Source organism: Rana temporaria, chromosome 6 (assembly GCF_905171775.1).
Source record: "Rana temporaria chromosome 6, aRanTem1.1, whole genome shotgun sequence".
Taxonomy (NCBI): Eukaryota; Metazoa; Chordata; class Amphibia; order Anura; family Ranidae; genus Rana; species Rana temporaria.
This window is the reverse complement of record NC_053494.1, coordinates 58,176,006-58,189,987: the sequence shown is the minus strand read 5'-3', so window position 1 is coordinate 58,189,987 and position 13,982 is coordinate 58,176,006. Positions and strand designations below refer to the sequence as shown.

The window sequence follows — 13,982 nt, the reverse complement described above, 5'->3', positions numbered from 1 at the left end:
TGAGTCCAACCAGCCTATTTACCAAGCAGGTCTTCAGAAACCAGTCAAGCACAGCAGCATTGCCTGCAGCTCTGGACCTGGAAAGCACTCCACAGAAAACTTTTTCCAAAACAAACTCTGGAAGGCTCTCCTCATGAAACCCAGAATAGCCTTGCAACATCCAGTGCTATGGGGTGCAGATGCAAAAGTCAGGCTGAGTAGAACCATGCCAGACAGCAAATTATCTAATAAAAATCTCCAGCAGCATACGCAAGTGTATTCAATATTGGGGGGGAAACTTTGTTTGGAACACACACACACACACACACAGCAGTGAACCCCAAATGCTTTGAGACTTTTTGCACTCAGTTATTCCATTTGTCCCTAATAGTTGAAGGCTAGGAATGGGGAAATGCATAAAGACTACAGTACACATTCAGCAAATTCACGCAATTACTTACAGAGGTTGAAATGGCATGAATAATTCTTGAAAACCCTACAGCATCATTAAGCTCTTCCTGCAACAGAAAAACAAAGAACTTTAGGTTTAAAGAAAAAAATTGAATTGTGCTGTGAATATCAAAATCCCCCCAGAACACATCACAGGCCATGTTTAGCATTACAGGGGAACATACCTGCTCTTTTGCTTGCTTTTCCTGCTCTTTCTTCCTTCGTTCCTCTTCATCAACTTTGCTAACAACAATGTATCTTTCCTTCTACAATGAAACAATGTGTCATTTAGGATACCCTAGGGCTATCATCCATAAAAAACACAATTACAATAAAACAAAGCTGAAAGAAGTAATAGCATAAAACTGAAAAAATAAAAAATTACAGATACAGTACAGGACACACCAAATTTGTTGGTACCTTCATTGCCAAGTGAAATATTCTGGCAATATTCTGCCTGAAGTTAAGGCCAAGTTCACATTTCTTACAACCTAATATAGGGTGTAACATGTCAAGCATGACCCCCCCCCCCCCCCAAAAAAAAAAACAGCTTGAGCGTTTGGGGCTCCACACAGCAGCATTATTCAGATATCAGGGAATTAAGACTTCAAGTACCGTTATCCACCACGGCTCACGGCTTGTAGTTCTCTATGAAACGAGAGCATCGATGAGCACTTTACTAGTTTATTGTTCTTCCTGCTCTCAACTGCCTGCTCATATCGGAGGCACAGACAAAAAAAACGCTATCCTGAGAGTCTACAGGAGCCCAGCATTGCACCCACAATGTGCTCATTACGGTTGCAATGCCTTTAGAAAAACATTTACCTGCAAAGAATGTGAAAAGATAAATAGATCACAGTGATATTTCAAGCTAAAATATTTTTTTTTTTAATTAGTAACACATGGCTTCAATCATGTAAATTAGTCAGCCGGCCCATTTTAAATGGAGAAAAGCAGTCACTCGGCTGTTTGGCATCATTGTGTGCACCACACTGCACACCAGGGGAAAACAAAAAGGAGAGAGAGTTGTCCGAGAACAATCAGAAAGTAAAGGCTAAAAGACCACCTCCAAGCAACTTGATGTTTGTGACTACAGCTACAAGTACTACAAGGTTTAAAGGTCCATGGGTTAGTAGTCAATCACACTGAATGTGGCCACATACTTGCCTACATTTAGTCTGGTCATGCAAGCCACAGCTCAGCCTCCCCGTCAGTCAGTAGCAGCTGCAGGGGAAAGGAAAGCCTAGAGCTGCTGGGACATGAGGCCCTATGAGCGATATCACAGCTCCTAGAACTCATAACCATTGACCAGTGCAACCTCCTGCAGCTGCTCACTGACACAGGGATCATTGTAAATGGACTAAAAATAAGTACATCCATCCTTTTTTAAACAGGTATGGCAGGATGGGTAGCAGGATGGGGCATTTTTAGATGCACTACCGCGCAATTGTCAGTTAAAATGACGCAGTGCCACATCGCAAAATATGGCCTGGTCATTGAGCAACCAAGTCTTCCGGGGGTTAAACTGAAACAAATCTGTGCTAGATCTTCGTATTTACACATAATAGAGGAAGGTGCAGCTCTTGCAAGAAGCAGTGGCCAGTAGACTACTGCAAAAGAACATACAGGGTTTAGACAAAATTATGGAAACAAGTATTAAAATTGTTACCCAATATGGTTCTGGACCATCTTTGGCATCCAAGAAAGCCTGAAATCTCCCGGGAATTCACCAATATAAGTTTTGGATTATTGATAATAGAATGAGGTACCACTCAATGCAAAAATCTAGGTCACAATCCTGCACAATGTCCTTTTGTCTCCTTCAGTCAGTTGACGAATGCCGACCGCACTTATGCTCATCAGACAACGTTTTCCCCCAAAAAATAGTCTTTCAACCTTTGATACTGTACCTTTGCGACACCACATATCAAGTAGCAACTTCAGTCACAGAGGCACCAACAATTTACCCATTTTGAAACTCCATAAGCTCAGACGTTACTCCGTATTAATAGCAGCGCACGTAGCGAATGACAAAAGTAAGGCTTTCAATCTGCCAGCTAGGCACTTCACAGAAGCAAAAGAATATCACTCCCACGTTCAAAACAAATGGTCACTGTCACACATGCAAATCATATAGTGTTTCCATATTTTTGATCAACCCCTGTAGTTAGCTGTGCACTCAATGTGTGAAGGCTTTAAAAACCAAAACTAAACATTTAAGGCATGCTGTGAAGGATAGCCATCACATTTTGTAGTGTGCTTATGTTAGCTCTCGCCCAAACTGTCAAGCCATCGAATGGCTGGCATAATAGCTGATCAAATGTGCAAAACCATGGCAAATGCAGATCAAGCAGGCTAGGATGGCAGCTTCCTTAGCTATAAAGGATAGCAGGGTTTAGTTCTGCTGTAATGGACAAACACCACGTTGACTGCCCCTTGCTGTAATATTATATTAATAAATCTGTGTGGGGAATCTGTGCAGAAAACAAGGACCAGTCACCAGACCACAGAAGGGAGGGATCAATAGGCAGCAGGTGGTGTGAAGGAACAACAGCCCCAAATAATGAAAGGCGGCACAAGATGAAACTTAGGGGACTCATTTATATTATTAAAATATAAAACTTTTTTTTGAAGGGCGTATGTGACGGTATCGGTATGATATCCCCGTCAACGTTCCCTTCTTCCCATAACGAAAATCACCCCAATATTCCACGAGGAGGGATATCCCTGGAATCGCCCAGAAAGCCACACATGAGACCAGCTTACTGCTTGAACAACACAGACTTTAATGTTATAACACACAGCTTATATGTCATTTCCAAAACTGTTACAATGACAAATCTCCGCCCCCCTCACACTGGGGCTTCCATACAGATTATAGGTAGACACGACGGGGCCGATGCTGAAACACATTTTCTTTAGACAATGACATCAATGACGCTGAGCACTAGCTGTACTGAATACATCAACCAGACCGCTCGACCCCGCATATAGAGAGATAATTACCACAATGAAGCAATCAGAATAATTAACACAAGCCACTTAAACCCAGCTCTCCTTCACACAACACAATAGATCAATTAACCTTTAGAAATAGTGAGGGGACATTAGCACATCAATAACCTGGCTAGCAGGGAGCAGAGGCAAATGTATCACAGCGTATATCCCTTGCAATGCTGAAAGTGGCATTTACCTTCTCAGATTCGACAGTTTCCAAATGGGTCCCTCGTGGATATCTATTAAAAACAAGGTAAATATGAAAAACATGAAAGCAAACAAACTTTTAAACTCATGCACTGAAAGATTCAAAACTTTAAAAAAGTTTAACCCCAAAGCGGAGTTCCAATCACCTGTGGAAAAAAATAAGCCAAACAGCAACAAAAACTGTAGCTGCCAACTTAACAGCCACTCATCTGTTCCAAGATCCAGCGGTGTGTGCTCACCCGTTGCCTTCAGTCCCCAGCATCTTTACCTGGCTGTGACAGCTTGCAGCTTTACAGATGGGTGCCCACTGCGCATGTGCGAGTCACGCATCGGCAGTGGTGGATGCAGTCTTTTGGGACCTGTTCCAGAAGACTGCAAGGGGGAAGGAAAAGAACGTTTTCAACCATTGCGGTGATCAGAACGGAAGTGGGTACCTGCTGCCCCTCTCGGTCCTTAAAAGTGCCAATTGTTCAAGAGGAGTGGGAAACAAGTCCTTACAGCTGAACTTCTTTATCCCCGCTATTGTTTGTCCTAGCAATAAAGCCACTGGCCATTAGGATTTGTACGAGTCCGGATGTCCGGGGGATTGTTTGCAGAGATTGTGAACATAAATGCCTTTTATTTGCTGATGATCTCCTGCTATCTGACGTCTCCAATCACTTCCCAATCTACATGCCATCTTAAAGCCATTTTCTGAGATTTCTGGGCTAAGAATTAACCATAGCAAGTCTAGGGCCCTGAATCTCTCCTTGCAGGGAGCTACTCAGGAAGCTTTGAAACTTTATTTTAGTGGGAGCGAGAGGCACTTCCATATTTAGGGATACATCTTACCTCCTCAATCACGACAATGTATAAAATGAATTATCCTGTCTTTTTTAAGAGGCCGACTGACGATTTAGCTAAATGGCAAATGCACCCCCCATCGTGGTTTGGCAGACTACACTCGATTAAGATGAATGTGTTACCGAGGTTGTTATATCTTTTCCGTACTATACCAGTGCCTCTGGTCCGACATGACCTTCAAATGTTTCAAAACAAGGTTCTTAAATTTGTATGGGGAGATAAAAGGCCTAGGGTGAATAGGAATACGATGTACACTCAAAGTGTAAAGGGGGACTTGGGCTGCCCGATTTACGGAAATATTTCTATGCGGCCTAGTTGGCCCATCTTACTAGGTTCCACTCCCAACAATCACAAGCCATATGGATGACTATGGAATCCTATTCCTGTCGTCCGGATCAGGTATCATTTGATGTGTCTCCCAATGAAAGATAGACCGGTTATTTTATGTCCTACCCTTTCATTCTCTCTAGAAGTCTGGGATAGACTTTTCAGAACACAACATTTCAGGTCTCCCCATAATCCGTTAGCACCGCCTTTGAAAAACAGGGATTTCACCCCGGGCCTTACTCCTCTAGCTTTCGGTTGGTGGACAAATAAAGGCCTCATTCGCATAGCGGACCTGTGCGATTATAGGGGGTGTGTTATCTGAGCAATATCTAGTAGATAAATACCAAATGCCATCCACTGAGCGCTTTAGGTATATTCAAATGAGCCATTTTTTACGAACCATAGCTCGCAAGGGTGACCTACTGACGTTAACACCTATGGAACATCTATGTAGCCAATATGACAAAATTCGAGGACACAATTTAGCCATTTATACGATTTTGATGAAGGTGGCAAAAAAATTAAGTTATATGCTTTAATGGGAAAGATCTCCAAGTCACTCTTGACCCTGAAGAATGGCTTAAAGTGGAGGTTCCATCAAAAAAACAATTTTGCTTTAAACTGTAGCTTACGACTAAAATAAGAAAAAAAAAAAAAAAATGTTTTTACTTATCTGGAAATGCCTGTTGCTATACGGTCCTACGAAATTTGCCTTTGAAACCACCTAGGTTTCTGACATCATCTCCCTCTAATGCTCTTGGGAAATGTGTGTCATTTCCCAGGATGCAGTGCGCTGTCCAATTATCACTCCCCATCCAAGACTTCCAGGAAGTAAGTGCCTGTAGGCTTCACAATGCCCACAAATAAAATGACAACGGTGTAGATATAGTTTTATAAACTCTTTTTTGAATATCTATGCGGATCGGCGGCGGATTGTAAAATAGTAAGTGACCAGATTTATATTATAAAAACACAGGATGAAAAGGACATACATTTAAAAAATGCTAATTGTGGTTGGAACTCCGCTTTAAAGGTATCGGAGGCTGCTTCTCGATCGCTTATTAAAGCGGGAGTTCACCCTAAAAAAAAAAAAAATCTAACATTACATTGAGCCGAGTTGTGAGAATGACATTATGCTGACCTTTATTTTCTTGCCGTACATACCGTTTTATCTATATTTTCACCGCGGCTTCCGGGTATGTAATCCTGCGGGACTGGGCGTTCCTATTCACATGCTAATTGATTGAAATGCTTCCCACCGGCGCATACAGCGCGTCACGAGTTGCCAAAAGAAGCCGGACTGCGAGTCGGCTCTATACGGCGCCTGCGCACCGACGCTCTAACACTTATATTATAGAGGCCAACTATAAGGTTTTATTAAGATGGTATATGGTACCGGCCAGGTTGGCCATTTTTGTACCTGGTGCCTCTCTGAAGTGTTTTAGAGGCTGTGGCCAGGAGGGTTCCACCTATTACATTTGGTGGACCTGTCCTGGAGTCAGGAGATTTTGGATCAGGGTGTACAATCTTATTTATACCCTTACCCAGGTTAACCTGAAAAAGTTGGCAAAACACACGCTGCTGGGTGGCAAGGTGCTGGGTGGCAAGGTGCTGGAGGCCTCTAGGTCCCAAAGGCGGCTTCTTGCATTTATCTTTATTTCAGCTAAAATAACTATAGCCAGGAACTGGAGGTCTGCTGCCCTGCCATTCGATCAGCTGAGGCATAAACTGTTGTGGTTCATGTTAAATGAGAGGCTAATGGCCATGGTACAAGACAAAATGGAACAATTGCATAAAGTTTGGGTTAGTGGATTGGATATCTAATGAATGACCCCAGGTAACCATGCATACTGTGGATAGTTTGCATGGTTATAGTGCTGTAGCTACCTTTCTCCTATATCTTTCGGCTTTCATTTTATTTCTTCTTTACCTTTTCTCTTTACTGTTAAACCCTCCTTGACTCTTTTTTGTATTGTTTATTTTTTGCCAGATCTCAACCTGGCATTGTTGGATTTTATTGTTTACTTTTTATCCTCGGTGAACCATTGCTTCCGCGCTGTGGGAGGTTCCAGACTCCCCCAGACAGTTTGACGAGGAGCTGGTTCGTCCAAGATGCATTATGGTTTTCGATCAAGGGAAACCCTTGGGTGGTGGGCTTGGCGGATCGGATTACCGGCCTGATGTTTATAACTTTTGTTAGGAATAATAAGTGATCCATGAATGCTATATGGGGCCATTCCTTTGAGCCCTTTAGGATATGCAACGTTCAACTCCCTGACTGCGTTGTATACCATGCAATATAAAACTGAGAATTTTCTACCTTGTTTTGTATAATTTTGCAGAAACCTCAATAAACATTATTGAAACAAAGCGGAACTTCTCCTTTTGGGTGGAGCTTAGCTTTAATGAATTTCTGGTAAACATGGCCCCCTACCTTTTACTGGTGTGACATTACATCTTGCCTTGTGTCCCACACAGGCTCTGCTCACTTTCTAAAACATTGGACTTGCCGTTTGCGGTGACAAGCAGCTCTTCTGGTGGATTGCTTCCATTCAATGTAGCATGGCCACAGATAAGCTCTTGGATTTTATATTTCTGTGAGTTTGCATTTGGCTTTAATTTCAATGCACATTGATGCTGCACTTAGCTGGCACCCCTTGTGCTGCTCTTTTGTAATTTTGGAGTATTGCTCCCATGGAGGTGGAGCTGCCTACTGAAGTACACCACCCTTCCTATGGGATTTTTATGAACTTCACATTTTATGAACTACCTATGCTACACAAGCATATCTTTACATTTATCTAGGTGGGGTAGAGGCTTACTCATGTGGATGGTGCATTAGCATTTTTGCACCACAATTTCAATTGTTTTTACAGGATTATGAAGGCAGCCTTAAAAAAAAAAAAAAAAAAAAAAAAAGAAGGAGGAGAAGTCCAATCCAAGCTTGTTTGGCTAGGCTTCTCCTATGGGTCACAGGAGTGCAATTCGTTTTGCACTCCTGTGACCTGTTTTCAGCAGAGAGCGGTCTGAAGTCTGCCCTCTCCTGACATGAGAGAAAACAGTCCAGGCACCGCTTTATCATGACAATTAAGTCAGGATCTGCCAGGTGCCTGAACAGATACCAGTCTCAGGCTTTCAGCAAGTCGCCAAGAGCCTGAGACAGCCGCTCCCCACCCCCTTCACAGCTCAGCATTCCGATGAGCGTGGAGGAGCAGAGCGGAGAGCTGCCGACTGCTAGGCACCCTGGTCAGTGGTAAATGGTTTGTCCCAACCCTCTGCTACATCAGTGAACAGTTTGTGCTGTTGAAAAAATGGTAGACTTACAGGCCAGATCACCAGGTGAAAAAAAAAAAAAAGGGTAAAATTGAAAACAAAATACAGCCATCACATCTATGAATTGGTAAGCTGCAATTTAATAAAAGATTTTGGCTTTAAAAAAAAAAAAAAAAAAAAAAATGGTAAGATAAAAGATTTTCCTTCATTAGCTATGGGACATGAGTGCAGCAAGGCAATTCCTTGGGGACCCTCAGGTCACGAGAATTAATGCCCTCATTGAAAGATTTCCCTTCTATTACTTTTCTGGAGGCAACCAAAAGTTGTGATTTTTTATTTCACTTTCAATAACAGTAAACAGGACAAAGACAATAAATCTTGTTAACAGGAGCAGACAGAAATAAAAACTGACAGGTAGTCTAATCCCTCTACAGTATCCAAATATGGAAAGAGAATTTTTTTTTTATATAATTGTTTGATTGATATACATCTCTCTCAATCAATTATTGCCTTGCCTCTTTAGCGGTACTTCAAGAGCCTGGATCTTGGAACTTATATAGAAGAGATAAGGAAAGTAATACACCAATGAAGGATCCAGGTCCATTAATCTGCCCCTAAGGCTTTATATTTACAGTTATGAGGTGAGAGTTCTGAGAACACGGAGTTGATTAATGAAAGCACAACGATCATTTGGTGGTGGGGGTTCCTCCCCGTCTAAAAACGAACTCCTCCAGATGGCTCCATGGTCTGGAAGGACCATTTGTCCGTTTATGTATTTTAATTATTTCCTGGGATTTCTGTGTCATTACACATCCCAGTCCTTCTATTCAAGCTATTGGACCAGTCCCTGCTGACCCCGTTTCAAGTCCTCATTTGCATGGCCAAGAGGACCCAAGTGAGGACCCAAGTGAGGCCTAGAGTGTACTTTACAATTGACCGATAGGAAAGTGTTTTTTTGGGCAGGGTGTTCAAAATGCTATGTATGAAAGGGTGTGTGCATCCAAGTTGATTCCTGTTTCAACCTACATACAACCTGCCTGGTGTTTGTTCTGAGCCATCACAACTGGATTCGAACGGCGCATAGCTGTAGTTTGAATCCTGGAGCATCAAATGACCGAATCAGATGTTGCGATCTGCAATCTGATTTAATAGCAGCAGAGGAGTGTCGGGAGAGTGGAACTCAGCGAGCAGCGGTTCTTTACAATAACTACCGATTCATTATTCACGGTTTATTGCTATTAAGGTGCATGTTTGATTACACATCGAAGCACTAGAGGAACTGCACAAGACCACTTTAGGATTTATTTATTAAACTTGTACTGTGAGCACATTAACTATTGCACCATTTCCACATTAGTATTTGTTGACTTAAACTTTGAATTATCACATTGAGTTTATTTTTAATTTTTAGTACCTGGTAGGAGATCATAAACACGTTTAATTTGTATGCCGCTACATTACTAGGCTCACACAGACAACACAGAACTATAGCTTACTTCCAATTCAGCGTCTGGTAGATGAGCTTCCTTTGATAGCTAAATTGCAAAGAAAAAGAAAAAAAAAAAAAAATAGATTACAAATCTTAGTGCTCAAAACATGTAATCACTTCACACAAAAGTCTAAAATGCACAAGTTAAAAAAAAAAAAAAAAAAAAGGACACCCACACAATATACTTGCCTGTTCTACAGCCGATCCAGTAAGCATAGCAATTTTGGCTTTACAGGGATAGATCGATTAGGCTTAGAACATGGCTGAGTGTATGTTTAGCCCATGTCCACACTGGGGCGACCCGTCATGTCATTTGACAGTCTTAAAATGCATGACAAATTGCACCTCATTACATGCAATGAAACCGTTCATATCGCTGCTACTCAGGTCACAGCGATTATGAAAGCTTCTATGCACTACTTTTCCATTTTCATTGACACTTGCATAGACTTCTGTAAACAAAAACATAAGTGTAGCGCTGAAAACCTTCAAAAATACAACATAATATACAGTGCATAGGAGGACAATATTGTTTACGGAAAAAGTTATATTGCATACAGTAAATTGGTGCTAATAAAAGTAAAAAGCAGCAAGACAATAAAATCACCAATTCATTGAAATGAAGGTCCACAAATGTTAATGGCTGAAATTCACTCCAAGATGGAACTCAGAATAATGGGATCAGATGTGGTTGGCCGTTGGGACACCAGGAATAGTAGTGTATCCTTCACCAAAAGAATATAGATGTATACTCATACCGAACAGAGCTGACTCCAAAGCTTTGCAGGACAAGATGGAACTGGAACACAGTTGAGGATCAATCCAACGATTGGTAATAGATATTCTCATCCAAACCAGTGCGAAGGTAATGGAAAACGAGAGGCTCCATATGGTGCAGGTCAAACAAGGGGGGTGCATTAAAAAAAAAAAAAGTACATGCATCAAAAACACGGATGCGTCCTAAAATGTGATCACAACGTTAAAAGCAATATAAATGCAAGCCCAGTCCCAACCATTATTCCGAGTTCCATCTTGGAGTGGATTTCAGCCTATTACATTTGTGGATATCCATTTCAATGAATTAGTGATTTTATGGTCTCACTGCTTATATTCACTTAATTTTATTAGCACCAATTTACTGTATACAAGGCTCGACGAAATCCGGGTGCCAGGTCGCAATTGCGACTAGAATTAGCAACCCATCCTGTGTCTCCGTGCGCCCCCACCACTCAATCACATCAGGTCGGTAATTGAGGCCGCGGCTTTGCGGCCTTCTGCAGGCCTATGCTTCCTTCTGTGATCTGGCACCACCTTGTGGTGCCCGTTGGCATGACAAGACTAATGGAGCTTCCCCTGTGTTTTCACTGCCATCTTCTTCCCGCTAATTAGAACCCCCAAACATTATATTTTTTATTCTAACACCCTAGAGAATAAAATTGGCGGTCGTTGCAATACTTTGTCACACCGTATTTGCGCAGCGGTCTTACAAGCGCACTTTTTTGGGAAAAAATACTTTAATTAAAAAAACACAACAATAAAGTTAGCCCAATTTTTTTTTTTTATATTGTGTAAGATAATGTTACGTGGAGTAAATTCATACCCAACATGTCACGCTTCAAAATTGCATCCGCTCGTGGGAATGGCGACAAACTTTTACCCTTTAAAATCTCCATAGGCGACGTTTTAAAAAAATAAAAATAATAATAATTCTCCAAGTTGCATGTTTTGAGTTACAGAGGAGGTCTAGGGCTATAATTATTTATCTTGCGCTACCAATCGCAGCGATACCTCACGTGTGGTTTGAACACCGTTTTTATATGCCGGCACTAATTACGTATGCATTCGCTTCTGCACGCAAGCTCGACAGGAGGGGGCGCGTATCTGGCTCCTAACTTTTTTAGCTGGCTCCTAGATTCCAAGCAAATTTGTCAAACCCTGGCATACATTAAAAAAAATTCTGAATACAATAGTACAATTTTTATCTTCTATGCACTGCATATTACGTTGTATTTTTGAAGGTTTTCAGCGCTACACTGTTTCCGCATATTACAGTGACTGAGTGAGCAGCTTCACATTTTTTGATTGGGGAAATCTTCTTGCATAGACTTCTATTTAATGAAAATCACAAGCCACAATAAAATCAGCAATGCAAGTCACACTGATCTATGGCTTAGAAATCGCAATAAAGTAGGAAGATTTCAAAGCCGCATCAGTGTGAACTAGGACTCAGTTAAAGTGGAAGTAAAAATTCAAATTATTTATAACATTTTGTTATTTGATATGCCAATGTTGGCTTTTATAAAATTACACATCTGCATAACAGCGTTGTTGCTGTATTTGCACTATGCCAACCAGGCTAGACCTAAAGTCTGTTTTATTGCCAAAAAAAAAAAAATGCAGATTGTTCAGAAGCACCATTCTGAACAGGGGCTTAAATGAAAAATTTGGCCAAAATGCTTTTGGATAGATTTGGGGGGGGGGAGGATAGCTGAACATTGGTTCTTATAGTCCATGTCCACCTCACAAGTGAAGTTAATACTAATTTCCTGTCCAGGAAAAAAAAAAAATTAAAATCTTTGACAGCGGTTACTGAAACATGTACAGTATTCCCATTGAGAGACCATCCTTTTACTCTGCGTATACTACCTACAAAGCCATCCACAACTCTGCCCCCAGCAACACTGACTATACACTATATGAAAAAAATTGGGCGAAAATCGGTCGGTCGTTTTTCGAACAGTTAATGGGTACAAAATCGATATTCGTCGGGACGTTTTTGAGCCAAAAAAACGAAGGACAAGTTTGGAAAATTTCTGCCGAACAAACGATAAATCGGAAGGTTAATGTCTTTCCCGCCCGAACTTTCTGCACTAGGTATATGTAATAAAAAAAAAAAAAAACACGACCCAAATTTTTTTTTATTTATGTCCACTGAACGAATCATCGGTCATTACATGATGTCACTATCGTTTGCGCTCACGACCGAATGCGTTTTTCGAAAGTTCGTTCGGACGATTTTTCGTAGAGTGTATGGCCAGCATTAGTCTCAAAATACCAACCTAATCATTTTCTTTGTTCTTTTTCAAGACCTCCTGCTCTCCATCTTTCATCACCTGCTCTTCTCCAGGACTTTTCTAGAGCCTCTCCAAGCCTATGGAACTCCCTACCCCAATCTGTCCATCCATCTCCTTCTCCATTAGCTTTTAGAGGATCCATGAAAACCCTCTTCAGAGAAGCCCATCCTACCCACACCAAACAACTATTTACATTTTGTCCATCTGATCATCCCCCCCACAGCTACTACTTTGTCCCACTTGACCCTCCCTTCTAGATTGTAAGCTCCAATTAGCAGGGCCCTCTGATCCCTCCTATAATGAATTGCATCTGTACCGTCTTCCCTGATGCGCAAACGGTTGGCGATTAAAAATTTCAGTTCCCCTATTAGGGCATCACATTTTTAGCCTATTCCAGTTGGTTTACAAGTAATACTGGAGATAATATACACACACACACACACACACACACACACACACACACAGTATTGCTACTAGGTAATGGACCAATGCTTATGTGTACTGTGCCTCAAACACCGAAAGAGCCTTTGAAAACTTGTATGATGTACAAAACTGAGCCGATTCTGTAGCATGCTGGCCATACATGCAATAAAAAACACAGGGTAATTAATGGATAATTCCGATAAACAAATCGAACCAATAGAATCATTCCTCTCGATTCAACCAAATCAATTTTGTTTAATGAAAAAATAAAGAAGTAAAAAAGTGAAAACTATTTTATGCAAGCATGACCACCATAAAAACTGCATATTGCTCACTCCAGCTCTGAGGGGGAGCAGCGTCAGGTTATCTGCAGCAAAACTGGGTACAGGGACTTGCATATTTGTGGAGGAATCCTATACTCCTATGCTCTAGGCAACAGTAAAACTTTGCATGCAGATAGTTATATAGGATAAAAACAAACCTTGTACATGGTTCCAATTCTAGAATTTTCTGCTCTTCATCTTTTAAAAAAGCTTCCACGCGCTCACTACAAAAAAAAAAAAAAAAAAAAAAAAAAAAAAGATAAATAGGCCTTGTTCAAAATTTAAAAATATATCCATTATAATCTATGATAGCTATACCTCCACAGTAAGCTTTGAAAGAATACAGCAACCCAAATTGCATCTTTGAAAATCTTAGGGAGTTATTTACGAAAGGCAAATCCACTTTGCACTACAAGTGCAAAGTGCACTTGAAATTGCACTAAAGCTGACGTACATGACATTGTGATATCTGACCACGCGCCTGTATCAATCACGATCGATGATCCTGACTTGCACACGAATCCCAAAATATGGCGCTTCCCATCCTACCTCCACAATAACTCGGATTTCCAGGAACACATAAAAAAAGTCTGGTCT

At 41.2% G+C, this 13,982-nt stretch overlaps 1 protein-coding gene across 1 annotated transcript in view; it reads right to left on the bottom strand.

The window, feature by feature from the left end:
• Positions 1–13,982, bottom strand: part of PARN (poly(A)-specific ribonuclease) — a 153,469-nt gene that overhangs the window by 114,053 nt on the left and 25,434 nt on the right. The window contains exons 8-12 of the mRNA XM_040356872.1: positions 13,544–13,609; positions 9,573–9,611; positions 3,623–3,665; positions 615–695; positions 441–497 (exon numbers count right to left, since the gene is read on the bottom strand). Coding sequence (XP_040212806.1) covers positions 441–497; positions 615–695; positions 3,623–3,665; positions 9,573–9,611; positions 13,544–13,609 — 286 coding nt within the window. The remainder of the gene's footprint in view (positions 1–440; positions 498–614; positions 696–3,622; positions 3,666–9,572; positions 9,612–13,543; positions 13,610–13,982) is intronic.